The sequence below is a fragment of the Teleopsis dalmanni genome, chromosome 2 (assembly GCF_002237135.1).
Source record: "Teleopsis dalmanni isolate 2A chromosome 2, ASM223713v2, whole genome shotgun sequence".
Lineage (NCBI taxonomy): Eukaryota > Metazoa > Arthropoda > Insecta > Diptera > Diopsidae > Teleopsis > Teleopsis dalmanni.
The window spans coordinates 29008366-29023987 of NC_051847.1; the positions used below are offsets into that span (position 1 = coordinate 29008366).

General features: G+C 23.1%; 1 protein-coding gene across 1 annotated transcript; it reads left to right on the forward strand.

Annotated features, from left to right (window-relative positions):
• The first annotated feature begins 374 nt into the window (after positions 1–374).
• On the forward strand, positions 375–4862 carry LOC119679568 (electron transfer flavoprotein-ubiquinone oxidoreductase, mitochondrial). Its single transcript, XM_038092002.1, has 7 exons — positions 375–738; positions 2377–2490; positions 2555–2667; positions 2740–3311; positions 3640–4001; positions 4083–4170; positions 4235–4862. Exons 1-7 carry the CDS (start codon positions 711–713, stop codon positions 4770–4772), a joined length of 1815 nt encoding a protein of 604 aa, XP_037947930.1. The 5' UTR covers positions 375–710; the 3' UTR covers positions 4773–4862.
• Positions 4863–15622: the final 10760 nt, after the last annotated feature.

A 15622-nucleotide genomic window follows, 5' to 3' on the forward strand; every position in this document is an offset into this window, starting at 1 on the left:
TTGTGTTGATGTGTGAGTCAGCTGTTTTGGTTTCAATTTCAATTTTTGTATTGTTTTTTTTCGCGGCACTGATATTTTCATTAGACTTTACACAAAGCTATTCCATGAAAATCTGTGTAAAAAGCATAATTTGGCACTTTATTTCTGTTACGCTTTCAGTTTGTACTTTTCTTGTGTTTTACTTGAGTTTTACTACGTTTAGCTCGTGGAACAGATCTATTAATATATTTACAGCATCAACAGTTTCAGAACTCCTGCAATAACATTTGGAGAATCACTACTCTAGCTGATCATTCACAATAGTTTCTGTATCAACAAGTATGTAATCGATAACAAAAACATATAAACCAAACAGCTGATGCTTGCAGCGAACAAAAACGTTGCGTTGTTTGTACGTTCGTTAGAGTCTGTCGAGCAGATAAAATAGTTTTTCTTATTAAGTAATAAAATTTTGTAATTGCAAAAGAAATAAAGTAAATACATCTTAATAGAAACTAGTCTTTATAACTAAGTGCAATTATAGAAAACTAAATTTTAATATTTAGTACATGAAAGCGAACTGCCGGGGTCAATAGTCCAATCATTTTTATTTTTGTTTTTAGTATATTCTTTGCATTGTTATAAGTTAAACTAACAAAAAAGTACGTTAAGAATATATTTAATAAAATAAAATAAATACACAATTTATGCATCTTTACAAAAGTTGAAAAATGTCTACATTGCTTAAACTTACGAGGGGTGAGTGTTTAATTTAATTATAGATTAATTGAATATTTTGCTCACACAATTTAATTGTTTTATTACATAACGATAAAAGAAGACAAAAATGTTGTTTATGCTGTTTGTTTAAATTTTCTATTAATTTAATTAAATTTTTATTTAACTAAAAGAATTAAATTTTTAAGTGAAGAATAGAACCAAATTATTTCTCAAAGAGATAGAAGATTCAAGGCAAATGCTACGTGGCATAAACCACATCGTCTGCTGCGGCAAGAAACTACAGAGAAAAGTAATAAAAATTCTTTTTTTTTTAAATTATTTAACCGATAATGAAAGCAATAAATTACTCCAAAGAAGATTGGATTTATTTTTTAAAACAATATCACTATCATTAGTTGCTTTAAGGACTTAAGTTTTCGCACCCATGAAGATTTCCTCAATGAATTCATAATAAAACAGATAGTCTACTACCGTAGACTATATTTTTTCTCTTATATCTATAAATAAAATAGAACGAATTATTTATTAGATAATAAGATTTTGGCAAGTCAGTCCTATGCGGTTTCTTTTTTATTTATTAATTCCGAAGATCACATTTTGAATTACTTTTAATTTTCTTATCTCAAAAAAGTTGTTAAATTTTTATTAAATAAGATTTGTATGGAAAATAATTTTTTTCTTATTATTCGATAACGACATATTAAAATATTTAACATGTAGTACTAAAAAATAAAACACATTTATGTCATCAAATTAATCCACACAACTGACGACCAAACTTTCTTATGAAGTCCCAAATTTGCAGAATAAGTTTCAGATCTTTAACCTGGACTTAACTTAAGCAAAACATAATATAACTATCCATTACGAGATCTATTTGAAAGACTTTTAAAAAAGTTTGAAAAAGTTATGACTATTTTCGATTAAAAAAATATTTATAACAAATTATATACAGACTATAAACTAATTAAGAAGTTAGAATATTTTTGATGATGAGTACTTGAATTTGCAGACGTTTACATAATGATAGATAAGGTTTGATACTATATAAACAGAAGGAATCAGCGGAGCTGAGCACTGCGTCATGCTTTTTGAACTTTGTTTAGATGGATAATTGATATCAAAAACTAAGTTTAAATCTGCAAACTAAATACAAAGGTTGGGTTTGGAATGTAGCAAGACTTTAAACCGAAACTGAGCCGTTAACTAAAAAAGATATATACCTATTGGTTCTAAAAATGATATCGGTTAAAATCGATATTTTGGTTTCAAAGACTATATCCGTTAAAATCGATATTTTGATTAACACAGGAATTCTCTAAATAACCAAAACACCGGTAGATGGTGGTATCTTAAAACGATAGACCTGGGGTAATGCTGCAGCTCCATGGACGGTATATGTAGAGCTTATCAAGTTTGCTCATATATTCTCATTACCATATACCTAGTAAACAACTGATAGCATCCTATAAAAATCATAGTCCATGTTTCCTTTCATATTCTCATTCCATAGTATGTCGTAAATAACTGAGTTTGTTAGTTCCCGAAACTGGTAGTATCTTACAATGAGCAACAACAACAACTATAAAAAAAATTGATTATTTTGTTTTAAATAAAATAAAATTTATAAAATAAAATTTATGTAATTTTTTACAGCAACCAAACCCTTTTTAAATGGCAGTATACGCACAGTGGCGGATGTAGCCAAATATCCAAAAATAACAACTCACTACACAATACATCCAAGAGAAAAAGATGAAAGATGGAAGGGTAAGCAAATACCAATTATCAAACAGATTTATATTTAAATAAAATTTCCGTACTTCTATTGTAGAAATCGAGATGGAACGCTTCGTAGACGAAGTGGACATTGTTATTGTAGGTGGCGGACCAGCAGGCATGTCAGCTGCGATACGTGCAAAACAACTAGCAGCAGAGCAAAATAAAGTAAAAACCTTAATTCTTTTTTAATATAAATAAAATATAATTATTTATTAATTACCTTTATAATTAATTTAGGAGCTACGAGTTTGTGTGGTTGAAAAAGCTGCTGAAGTTGGTGGTCATATACTGTCTGGTGCTGTTATTGATCCCATATCGCTAAACGAACTCATACCAAACTGGGAAGAACTTGGTGCACCATTAAATACGCCAGTTGAGAAAGACACTTTCTCATATCTGACAAAGTCTGGCAAAATTTCGCTACCCATTTTTAAGGGTTGGCCAATGGACAATCACGGAAATTATATAGTACGTCTTGGACACTTAGTTAAATGGTTAGGGGAACAAGCAGAAGCTTTAGGAGTAGAAATTTATCCCGGCTGTGCGGCTTCAGAAGTGCTTTATCATGAGGATGGCAGCGTTAAAGGCATTGCTACAAATGATGTTGGCATTGCTAAGGATGGCTCTCCAAAAGACACATTTGCACGTGGCATGGAATTGCATGCAAAGACTACAATATTCGCTGAAGGATGTCGTGGTCATTTAAGCAAACAAGTAATGCGTAAATTTAATTTAATGGAAGGCAGTCAGCCGCAAACGTACGGTATTGGTTTAAAAGAAATTTGGGAAATTGCACCTGAGAAGCATGTGTAAGTGGTTATATATATAACCGAAATAAAATTTTTGTCCAATGTCCATTTCATTCACCAATCATTTTATTTTATTTCATAATTTTGATGGGCATAATAAAGAGGTTGGAAAATATAAAACGAACTAACAGATGTAAATATCAAATATAGCTTGCTTAAACATTAATCCAGTATCATCAATCCCAGTATATCCTGCAAATATTGTTTTGAGTTATTCTATCATTATATTTTTGGTTAATAGTAATCGTATATCAAGCAATCATTTGTAAATAGTCCATTTTATAATTTATGTTGTCCATGAACTTTGCTACATAACAATTCGTTTTAGCCCCGGTTTAGTTGAACACTCAATTGGTTGGCCGCTCGATAAGTTTACCTATGGTGGTTCCTTTTTATACCATTTAAATGAACCAACGCCTACAATTGCTGTTGGCTTTGTTGTTGGTCTGGATTATAAAAATCCTTGGATTAGTCCGTTCCAAGAATTTCAACGTTTTAAAACTCATCCTAAAATACGTGATGTATTTGAAGGTGGTAATCGTATTGCTTATGGTGCACGTGCTATAAACGAAGGTGGACTGCAAAGTTTACCAAGTAAACTAACTTTCCCTGGCGGCTGCTTGGTGGGATGTAGTGCTGGATTTTTAAACGTACCACGTATTAAAGGATCTCACTATGCTATGAAAAGCGGTAAGAATATTATTTAATATATAATTCTTTCATATAATAATTATAATTCTTTCTTTAAATTACTATACTTGTAATTTAAAGGTATGCTTGCTGCTGAAAGTGCCGTCGATGCCATATTAAATGAAAAACAAGAGACTGCTGGTATTGAACCAACTTCCTATCCCTATAAGTACGTATTTTTATTTAGCTAGATATGTAAATCCAATTTAATAAACATATTTTTCTTTTTACAGAATTATCAATTCCTTTGTTTGGTATGATTTGCATAAAGTGCGTAACGTGCGTCCATCGTTCCATAATCCTTTAGGTCTTTATGGTGGTGTGGCATTCAGTGGCGTATCTATATTACTGGGTGGTACAGAACCATGGACTTTAAAACACGGTCCACCTGATCATGAAACTCTAAAACCAGCTTCCGAATGTAAACAAATTGTATATCCTAAGCCAGATGGTAAAATCTCTTTTGATTTGCTGTCTTCTGTGGCTTTAACGGGCACTAATCATGAAGGCGACCAGCCAGCGCATCTAACATTAAAAGACGATCATATACCTGTCGATCATAATTTAGCTTTATACGAAGGACCAGAGCAGCGTTTCTGTCCTGCTGGCGTTTACGAATATGTACCCAACGAAGAGGGTGGCAATATGAAGCTACAAATCAATGCTCAAAATTGCATTCATTGTAAAACTTGTGATATTAAAGATCCAAAACAGAATATAAACTGGGTCGTGCCAGAAGGTGGCGGTGGTCCGGCATACAATGGCATGTAAATTTTGGTGCCAAACGATTTTTTCATATTGCATTTATTAGTTTTAAAATTAATACGAGTATTTTTATAAATTTTGTAGTAAATTCAAATATTCGATTAAAAAAATTATGTGCAAAATTTAAATTTTATACATTATATGCATGTTTTGTGTAAATAAATTTATATTTTTATGTTTAAATAATTATTTTATTGATTAATAGTGCACTCTCAAGAAATGTGGAAGTGATTTAAGGTACTTATTCAGCGACTCTCTGGTTGATAATTCCATTTATTTTAAAATATATAATTAATAATGGGGGTAATAGTCAGAAAATTTTCCATGCAGCTGTATTGGATTCCAACAAACACACATTGCAAGTACACTTTGGAAACATCTATTGAGTTTACTTTGAAATTGACCGAGTTGCAGGGGCTGTGATACCTACTATTACTAAGAGTGAAATCTACAACGTCGTGATGCCTGGCTGTAACAAATGTTGAGAAAATACTTGCATTTTCTATATACACCCTTACAGAGAAAATAAAATCGAAGCGTTAGTTTTTTCGAGTATTCCATTTACTACTACCCTAATGATAAGAAGACTTCAGCTATTCGTTTCACAGTAGCATATAAGTTCGTTTACAATTCTTGGAAGTGGAGGAAGCAATGAGTAGCTAAGTCTGCGATGAAATTAATCCATTTACCGTGCATTTAATTAAATTATCAATAAATTTACCATTTACCGGTTCTGTAGATTATTTTTACTGTAACGAGGTATTGAGTACAGAATTTTCTAGGTTTAGTAGCAGTAAGTTTAACCGATATTACGAAATTGCCTTTTGGAAAAACGTGGCTTAAAATGTCGCCTTTCACACACATTTTCGTTATACATAATCGAATTGGTGTTACCAGTTATATGGGTACCAACAGCATCTAGTGACCAAAAACAGTGGATGCTTAAATAATATCTAATATAATAAATCTTAATCATAAAAAATAAAAAAAATTATTTAAAATTTTAAAATAAAATAAGTTTATTACCTTTCTGGTATTTTAAAAACTTAACACCAAATTATTTATTATATATTTCTTTTTGTTTAAAACAAATAGAGATTTACCAATATTTTTAACAGTGTACTGTTGAAAATTTTAAATTGCTGTGATCATTTTCTTATTTTTAATTAAAATTTTCTTTTATATATTTAAAAGAAATTTTCTGTGTTTTTTAAATAAAATTTTACATGTAGACATATATAAATATAATATATTCAATATATTACTTCTGTAAGTTATGTATATACTTTTAAAAAGAACTTCACATATATTTATTTCCGTGCACTTTTTTAACTAATATAATTACATAAAATTTTTGTTTTTATTTTTCACAAAATTTTTAATTTTTTAGTATTTTTTCTAAAATTCATATAGCTTGATTTTTGTTTTATTAAATTTATATTTTATTATTTTTTTTAATTTGAATTTGAATTCCTTATTTCATATATGTATATATATAAATATATTCTTCACATTTAAAACATCTTTAAAATTTTTTCTAGAATAGGTACATTTAAGTAACAATCTTTTATGCATATTTCACACATAAAATAAACAATTTTTTTTACAATTACATTTTTTAAATGTTAATTTCAAATTTTTGTCTGTTTTTTTTTCAATTTTTTTAATTTATCCACAATAAAATTTTTTTGCATAAAATTATAATTCTATAAATTTTTCTTTTATTTTCTAAAGACCAAGATTTATGTTTTGGCGCTAGTTTTAAAAATAACAAGTCTTTTAATTTTTAGCTTTTTAAATACCATATACAATATATAATTTTAACATATAAACATATAAATATATTTATATATACATTTAACTATTTATCCTAATGGGTTATTAACAACGTTCAAATTATTTATCTTTATCTTATTTTTGTAGGTAAAATTTCACATTTCTTTGAACTTTCTCCATAGTGCAAATATTTTTATTTATTTTAAAATTAATTTTCTTATATTTAAATTCACTTAAGTATTTTTAATTTTTCATACACATATATATTTTATTAATAATTTTTTTTTAAGTGTAGTCTAGTGTAAATTTGTAATTTTATAGACTTTATGGGAGAACAATATATTAGAGATATTGTATATTTAATTTAAAATATTTACTTACATTTAAGCTTATATTCGAATACATTTATTTTAACTAAATATTTAGATACATTTTAGCTACTTACAAAATGTCCATATCTTAATATCTGTCAATGTGTGGTCCCCGCCACCGGTAACTGTTGCATATATGCACTTAAGTATATCTTAGCGATTGTATATTTTAACCTACGGTTTGCTTAAACATTAACTGATTCTAATATAAGATTTTATCTGAGTGACAACATTTAACATTCAATAAATAGTCTTAAGAAATAAGTGGGTGTAATCCAATTACAAGGAGTGATGCAATAAATTTTTTTACTTTATAATATCGTTTTTTTTAATTATGAACGTATATATATAATTTTGTACATATTATGTGCCGTAAAAAAATTTTAATTCCGACAATCCAGCTATTCTACATTTAAAATTTGATTATTAATATTAATTTCAGGTATTTATTGATTTAATGAACTATTTTATATATTGTATTTTAAGTACTAGCTTCGAAATAATACCTAAGTATTTTGTAGCATTCACATTTTTAAGAAAAGATGTACAAACAAAATTATTAATTTATTATTTATTATATTTTAATTATAAAATTTTTGCTAAATTATATTTTTTTCAAGTAATATGAGCAATGATAAAATGTATCATATCATTGTCTGCCTAGTTTTGTTTAAATGAGTTTAACTAAAATTTAACATTTTATATGCCAAAACAAAAATATATTGTCGAAACTATAAAAAAAACACATAATTGAACATAATATTGTAAATTAATTATTTTAATGAATATTTAACTTTTAACGAGGTTAAACGACGTTGAGTTTTCAACATCTTTATTTTTTTAGCGACAGTGAAAAAAAACCTTTAAAATCGCTTAAAATGACAATTTTAGTCTCTTGTGGAAACGAGTACACGTATAAAATACGCATATGAAGTCTTTACTATGTTAAACTAACTATTGTATTATAAAACCTCATTAGCACATTTTTGTATGAATTTTATACGAAAAATATTCTTTTATTATTTATTTTTAAGGCTAACAAAAATGCAATACAATATAATATAGTACTGTAAGAGATATGATTAAAGTTTTTTGGTGCTTTAAAAAAGCACTAATATACACAGAGACATCAAAACTTCATCAATCGAAAAAGAAATATAAGGAACCTGTAAAGAACGTACGGAACGACTTGCAACCCATAACAATGAAGAAGTTTTAGAACTTGTGAAACTCAGAAAATTGTTAAAGGGGTTGAGGCGTACGAAGCCATTTGATATAATAAAAGTGAACTATATATGATCATATTTTCTATACACCATGAGTATGATATGTAATATAATAAAATTACTATACAGTTCAATTTAAGGGACTAGTGGCAAAAATAAATAATTGTATAAAAAATAAACACAAAATATAATAATTGACTTGAGACTTGTTGTTTCTTTGCTCTTGTCTTTAAGAAGAAAATAAGTACATTTTTTAAGAATAATTACTCAATACCGTGAAATTTTGTAAATGGTTAAATTAATTTTAAAATTAAAAAATACTTCTTACAATCATATTTTATTTGAGATATATGTGTTATAATCCTTCCGTCATAACTAAAGTTTTATAGTAAATAATGCAAGGATAGCTAAACCCGCTTAACAGTTTTAGGACTGTTTGGGTTTATATCTAAAAATAACTTGTCTACATAAATGACCAAGTGTGGCTCATGTTTCTTAACAAGGATAATGTCAGTAGATCTCTTTAAATTCTAAAATATTAGGAATTCTCTTGATGAAGGCAAAAAAGGGAATTTGCCGAAATACGTATAGAAATTTACTAAGAGTAACGGTCGAAATAATGCTAAAATTTAAAAAAAAAAACAAAACGGACTTTAAAAATTATGTTTTTAAATAAATAATTAATAAATAATTAATAAATATTAATAAATAATATTAATAAATATTAAAATATTAAATAAATATTAAAAATAAATTAAATAATTCAGTTTTTGACAAGAATTATGTATAACAATATTAAATTATTTCCTTTTTATACGTTTTCGAAACAACACTGTATTAATTAATAATTTTGTTTTGTATTTATATATTATATAGAACTACTTCACCTATTATATGCATATACATTCATGTATTATAGTTATTAAAATATTAACAAGTAAAATCCTCTATAAGATCTTCAATTTTTTGTTAAAAACCTTTTATAAAACTACTTTCAATTTTTTATTTAAAATTTATTAAAGCCTTTTTTTACTTTAGTAGCACATTTTACCTGCATTTCATTAATAATTATTATTACATTATTTTATAAAAATGTATATGTGTATGTGGTTGTGTATGCAAATCTATATTTTACTTATAAATAATATTTAAGTTTCATGAATTTTTTTATTTTCTTTAATAAATTTTTTACAATAACTTTTTTGGTTTTAAGATATATGTTTTTTTATAAAAAAGAGGCACTGTTTATAAGGCAACTACAAAGTGGAGTAGTAAACAAAATAAAAATTAAATTAAGATATAGTATTAATGATATTAAATAAAAAATAAAATGTATATTAAAAACAATTAAACTAACATTTTTGTATTCAGTTTTTATAAAAAATTTATATCTTAATTTTTAACTTAATTTATTTTTATTATCACTTTAATTAATTAATTATTTTTTAACATGGAAGTTTTTTTTATTTTTTTAAATATTAATTTTGTGATTATTTAAATGATTTTTGTTTTTCAAAATGTATAAATAACTTTATTTATCAAATATTATGTGTGATATATTTGTTTATAAAATATTATAAAATGATTTATACATTCAATTAATAAATTTTTCAAACAATAATTTTAAATGTAAAATAATTTATAAAAAAATATTTTGATATATTATTATGCTTTTAATATTACTGTTATCAATTTGTAAATTTGACTTAATTATAAGTCCTTTTTATTATCTAATGATGGTTGATGATATTGTAAATTTTTGTTATTTTTTATTGTCATTAAAATTATGTATATAATATATTTTTAATTAAAAATTTTAAAGTTATTATTATGTTGAGTATTATTATTATTATGTTTTTATTATTATTTATGTTTTATTAAATATTAATTGTTATCGAGTATATATTGTCGTAGCTATATGAATATAAAACTACTCAGAGTGAGTTTACATTTTTAAATATGTAAGGACATTAGATTTTTACTGTGAATAGAATTTATAAAGAAATTATATATATAATGCTTAGAAAAAATTATAGTCATACCGTAAATATGTAAATAAAATAAATTTAAATCATAGCTAATTGTGGGGAGATACTGTAAATTTAGGTAAGTTTAAAAGTAAATTTTGTTATGATCATTATTATATTATTATAATTATTTTATATTATTATTTTTTCTTAATATTGTATTATTTGTAAAATAAAATAGTTTTCAATTTAAAAATTCAATATCTTTTAATACTCATATAAATTTAATTATAAAAATTATTTTTTATTTATTTGTTTATTGTTAATATTTATTATCATATTTAATATTTATTAAATATTCATATTTATTATATATTTATTAATAGTATTTATTAACATTTATTTATTTTTTATATGTTTAAATAAAATACTATTTATATTATAATAACTCATGTATTTTATTTTTATATCTTATTTTGTTAATATATTAAAATATTTTATTTTATTTAATTTTACTTTAATAATTATTATTATTAGAGTTAATTTTTAAATATTTCCGAATTAATTAAAATGTGAAATATCATTTGAGTCAATTTATATAAATTTTTTCATTAATTAAAAAAAATGTGAATTTTGAAAATTGGTTATAATAGTGATCCGTGAAATTTTTGAAGTCTTTTAAATTATTATTACTACAATTTTAAATTTAAAATTATAAAGTTTTACTTATTAAAATCATATTATTATTTAAATATTATTTAAATAATAGAGATATTATAACAAAAAAAATTGTTATAAATAATTTATAAACATTTTTTTACATTTTGCTTTTTTTTCTTAATTCATTATTATGCAATTATTACACAAATTATCATTATTGTTATAAAAATTTTTTTATTCACTACGTTATTAAATAATCTATTTATAAAACTAATTGTTGAAATTAGTTCAACAAAGAACTTTATTATAATGATTTTTATATGCTTAGTTTATATTTAAAATCATAATTTATAAACATATTGTTATTACTTTATATATATATTATTATTTTTTTATATTAAACATTATTTCTTATAATATTTTTTTATATCCATCATTTTTCTTTTTTTTTTATAACTTTATAACAATGTAATTATTACCCAAATTATCATGACTGTTATACACATTTTAATATGAAATATGTTAATTAAAAATTAATATTAATTTTATTATTTCTATAATCATATTTGCTTACTGTTTATATTAAAAACCATTATTTATAAATTTAGTATTATTATTATTATTATTACATATTTTTCCATGTAATTTTATTAAATTTATTTTATAATTTTTTTAATATTATTTTATTTCTATTATATTTGCATGAATACACAAAAATGTTAATTTAACTGGAAAACTGAAAAAAAAATAATTAAAATTGGAAACAATTAAGTATTATTGCAAATTATTTAAAATATTTAAACTTTACAATATAAATTATAATTTTACAAAATATATTTGTTCAGGAGAATACATCAAATACACTTAACATATATATTTTATATATACAAAAATACATATACTTCTATACAAATATTCAGATACATAAATCTATATTCTTTCAACAATGAACAACATTTATTTATAATAAATATGTGCAATTATTTAGTTAATTTGCATATAAAAATTATATTTTTCCATATCCATTGGAAGCGTACAAGGAGCTTGACTTTTTGCAATTCTATAAATTTTTATATATAAAATATATAAATATTTATCTATATATTAAAATATCATTCTCCTTTATTTTCAGAAACCATGTTATTATATCTTCTAATATTTTATTTCTTATAAAATATTTATATACAGTACTATATGTATATATTTACACTTTGTTAAGGTTTATATCAATAATTTTAAAAACTATTTGTGTTCGAATGTGCACCAGCTGTCAATTTTGCCTATATTAATTATTATTAAATTAAATATAATATAATATTTTTGTTATTCTATATTATACATATATATATAAATATATATATATATATACATGTAGGTTATTTTACACTTAATATATACTAACACACAGATAGGGAATTGACAATATACATTTATAGCTCAATTGTTATTAAATATGTTGCGCAATTCGTTGATTGGAGAGGAGAAGTGATGGAGAGAGACATTATTTTTTTTCATAAATTTATTTATAATGATTTTATTTTTTATGATATTTTAATATTAAAATTGTAGAAAATAAACTCTTTAAAGCTATTAAATATAATAAATAAATTAAGAAATCGAATGCTAATGTAATTTTTTAAATTGAAACTATTATCATAGAAGTTTTTAAATCACAAATTTAAAATTTATCATATTCTACTTACATATTGCAACAAAAGAATAAGAAATCACTTTTTTAAAATAATAAATATTAATTATTATTAATTTTTAAATATTTTAAAATAATATATTTTAATTTTAAGCCAATAAAATATGAAAACCTATATTCATTTTATATAACTTTTAAATAATTTTATCTAATTAATACAAAATCTGATCTTTCCTAGATTGACTCGGTTCCAGCAAATGTCATAATTGCATTTGTACTTTTTATTAAATCACTAATGATACGTGATGATAATACACAATATTTTATGTATTAAAATGTTAAGCTCAGAAATGAGTGCATAATTTCATTACCATAAATGCTAATCATTAAGTAAAGAGTATTATGAATAATGTAGTTAGTACCTTAACGTAAGCTTATAAATAACTATGTATGTGTACAGTAACATAATGAGCTAAAATGCTTAAGTGATTATTTAGGATCGCCCTTTTAACGTAATCTAACCTTTACAGAAACTGACAGAATCGAATTCAATGTGTGACCACCCATGTTATATTAAATTAAGACATCTTATATTAATATTTGTGTGAAAACATATTATAGTGGATCACCAAAATGATCTGTCACTATTGGATAAAAACACTTACAACACTAACTCTTGATTTAAAAATTAATTTATTTATGTAAATAATATATATAAATATTATTGTGATAAATGGGAATTTAATTTATTTGTTAATTCTATGCGATATTGTAAAAAATAAACAATAATAAACTATAAAAAGATAGATGTAAAAAAAAATAATTACAAAAAATATTATATTTGTTTACATGTCTGTAAGATTTCTATTCACCAAAACATAAGAAAAATTGCTGAAGTCTCTGAAACCATATCTGTATAAAAAACTATAAATTATATTTTTGTTCTAAATAAAAAATTAATAAAAGTAAACAATATACAAATAAAACTATAAATAATAATAATAATAGTATTTATTTTTAATTCTTTCGAAAATAAAATTATGTACGAAATAATTATATAAATAGAAATTAAAAACAGAAACAAAAGAAAATTATTTTGCATATTTTTATTTATTAATTTATTTTAAAAAATGTAATTTAAACTTTTTTTCTACAAATTATATTCTTACAAACAACTTACTAAACATTTTATAATTAAACAATTTTTTTACAAAGAACTGAAAACAAATTTCATTGCTCATTGCGCCCAAAGTCCAAAGTACAGTTTTTTCTTTATAATGTAATAGTAATTATAATAATAGTAATAATAATAATAGTAATAATAATAATAATTTAAATTTAAGGAAAACAAAATGTATTTGAGTACTAAATAGAATTATGTAAATTAAAAACTAATGAACATCATTGCATAAATTATTACATATAATATATAATTTCCAAATTAAACAAATTTTAATAAGTGTTGATAATTAAAACTAATTTTTAAATGATATGACTGTAGTTCACTGCAAAAAATATTAACTTAAACTATTATTGAAACTTAAACAGATGCGTATTGACTTCAACTTAAAAATAATACATATATATATGTATATATATATATAAATTTAAAAAATGACAAAATATATATATAAATATATATAGAGTAATGAAATGAATGGCATTTAATTAAATTATTTAAGGACAAGTAAATATAGTAATTCATTTATTTTCAATATTAATTAATTAATATATGAAGTATATTTATTTGTAAAAATAATTTGATTTTCTTTGTAAATGTTGCTTTTCATTGCACGAAAATTAAAAATTGCACAAATATTGTAAGTAGAAAATGCTTTTCTTTTTTTGATTGAAAATAAAAGTTTTGATTATGAGTATAAGAGAATGAATTTCTATAAAATAGAAATATTTTGAAAAATATATTATTTAAAGAATTAAATCTTAATAATAATAAATTATAAAAAAGTATTTATGTATCTTATGACTTTCAGGGTTTACGTATATTCAAGTTATGAAAGTAACGTGCATTATAATTCTAATTAATTGCTTCACATATGACAGCAATATATGTCATTCATAATTTTTGTTTTTTATTAATTTATTTATCTTTTGTATATAACAATTCAATATTAACAATATATTAGGAAGTTCATTAACAAATCTTCACATATATATTTATTGCATTAATATAATTATTTTAAATTAATTGAAGTCTTCATTTCTGAAGAGCATTTTTAAATTTGCATATCTTATTTGTATTTGATTATTTATAGTTATTATTTATTTATAATGTTTATATTTCACTTCTCACAGATGTACTAACAATTACTTAAAATATATTTTTTATTTTTTTAAATATTTTTTATACTTTAAAATTTCTTAAGTTTTGTAAAAATTTTACAAACTTTCTAAAATCAATAATTATTATGATATTTTATATAATTTAACATTTAATTATTTTATAAGATATGACACTTTTTACAAATTTAATTTTAACTTATTTATTTACTATAATTACTTTTGTTCTATGAGTAATTTTTGCAAACGAAATTAACTTATTTATCCCTAATCTCTATATATAATAATATATAATATTACAAATATTTTAATTTCAATGGATGATAAGTCTATCTCTTTCAGTATTTATGCCATTTCTTATAACTATCACCTAATATAGTAAACATTTTTATTTTATGTTTTAAGATAGCTACATATACACAATATGCAGAAACAACAAAAACAATAATGACAATAACAATTTCTTAAATTTGCTATTAAAGAGTTTTAACGCAGTTCCCCTTTTGAGGTATACACTAGTATTGCCCTAGAGCAGTGTTATTCAAGATGAGGTCTACGGCCCACAGGAGGATCATACGAAATTCATCTAAATCTGTCTAAGTCTGTCTGATTAATTAACAAATATTTCGCAGTTAGGATAAGTTTTCTAAAATCTTTACATAAGCTATTGATAAGTACCCGTAATTTTTACTGAAAAAAGAAACTAGTAACTTCTGTCTGTCAAGTTTAATCGTGATTTCATTAATTAGAGTGTAATAAGACTCAACTTGAGTCTTAGACTCTAAAAATCATGACATGAAGAGACTAGTCGGTTTTTCGGTGGGGCACAGTAGGTTATTGTTCAATAACGACCGCCCTAGAGTACTATATTGTATCTAAAAACAAATTTGTACATAAATGTCTAGCATTT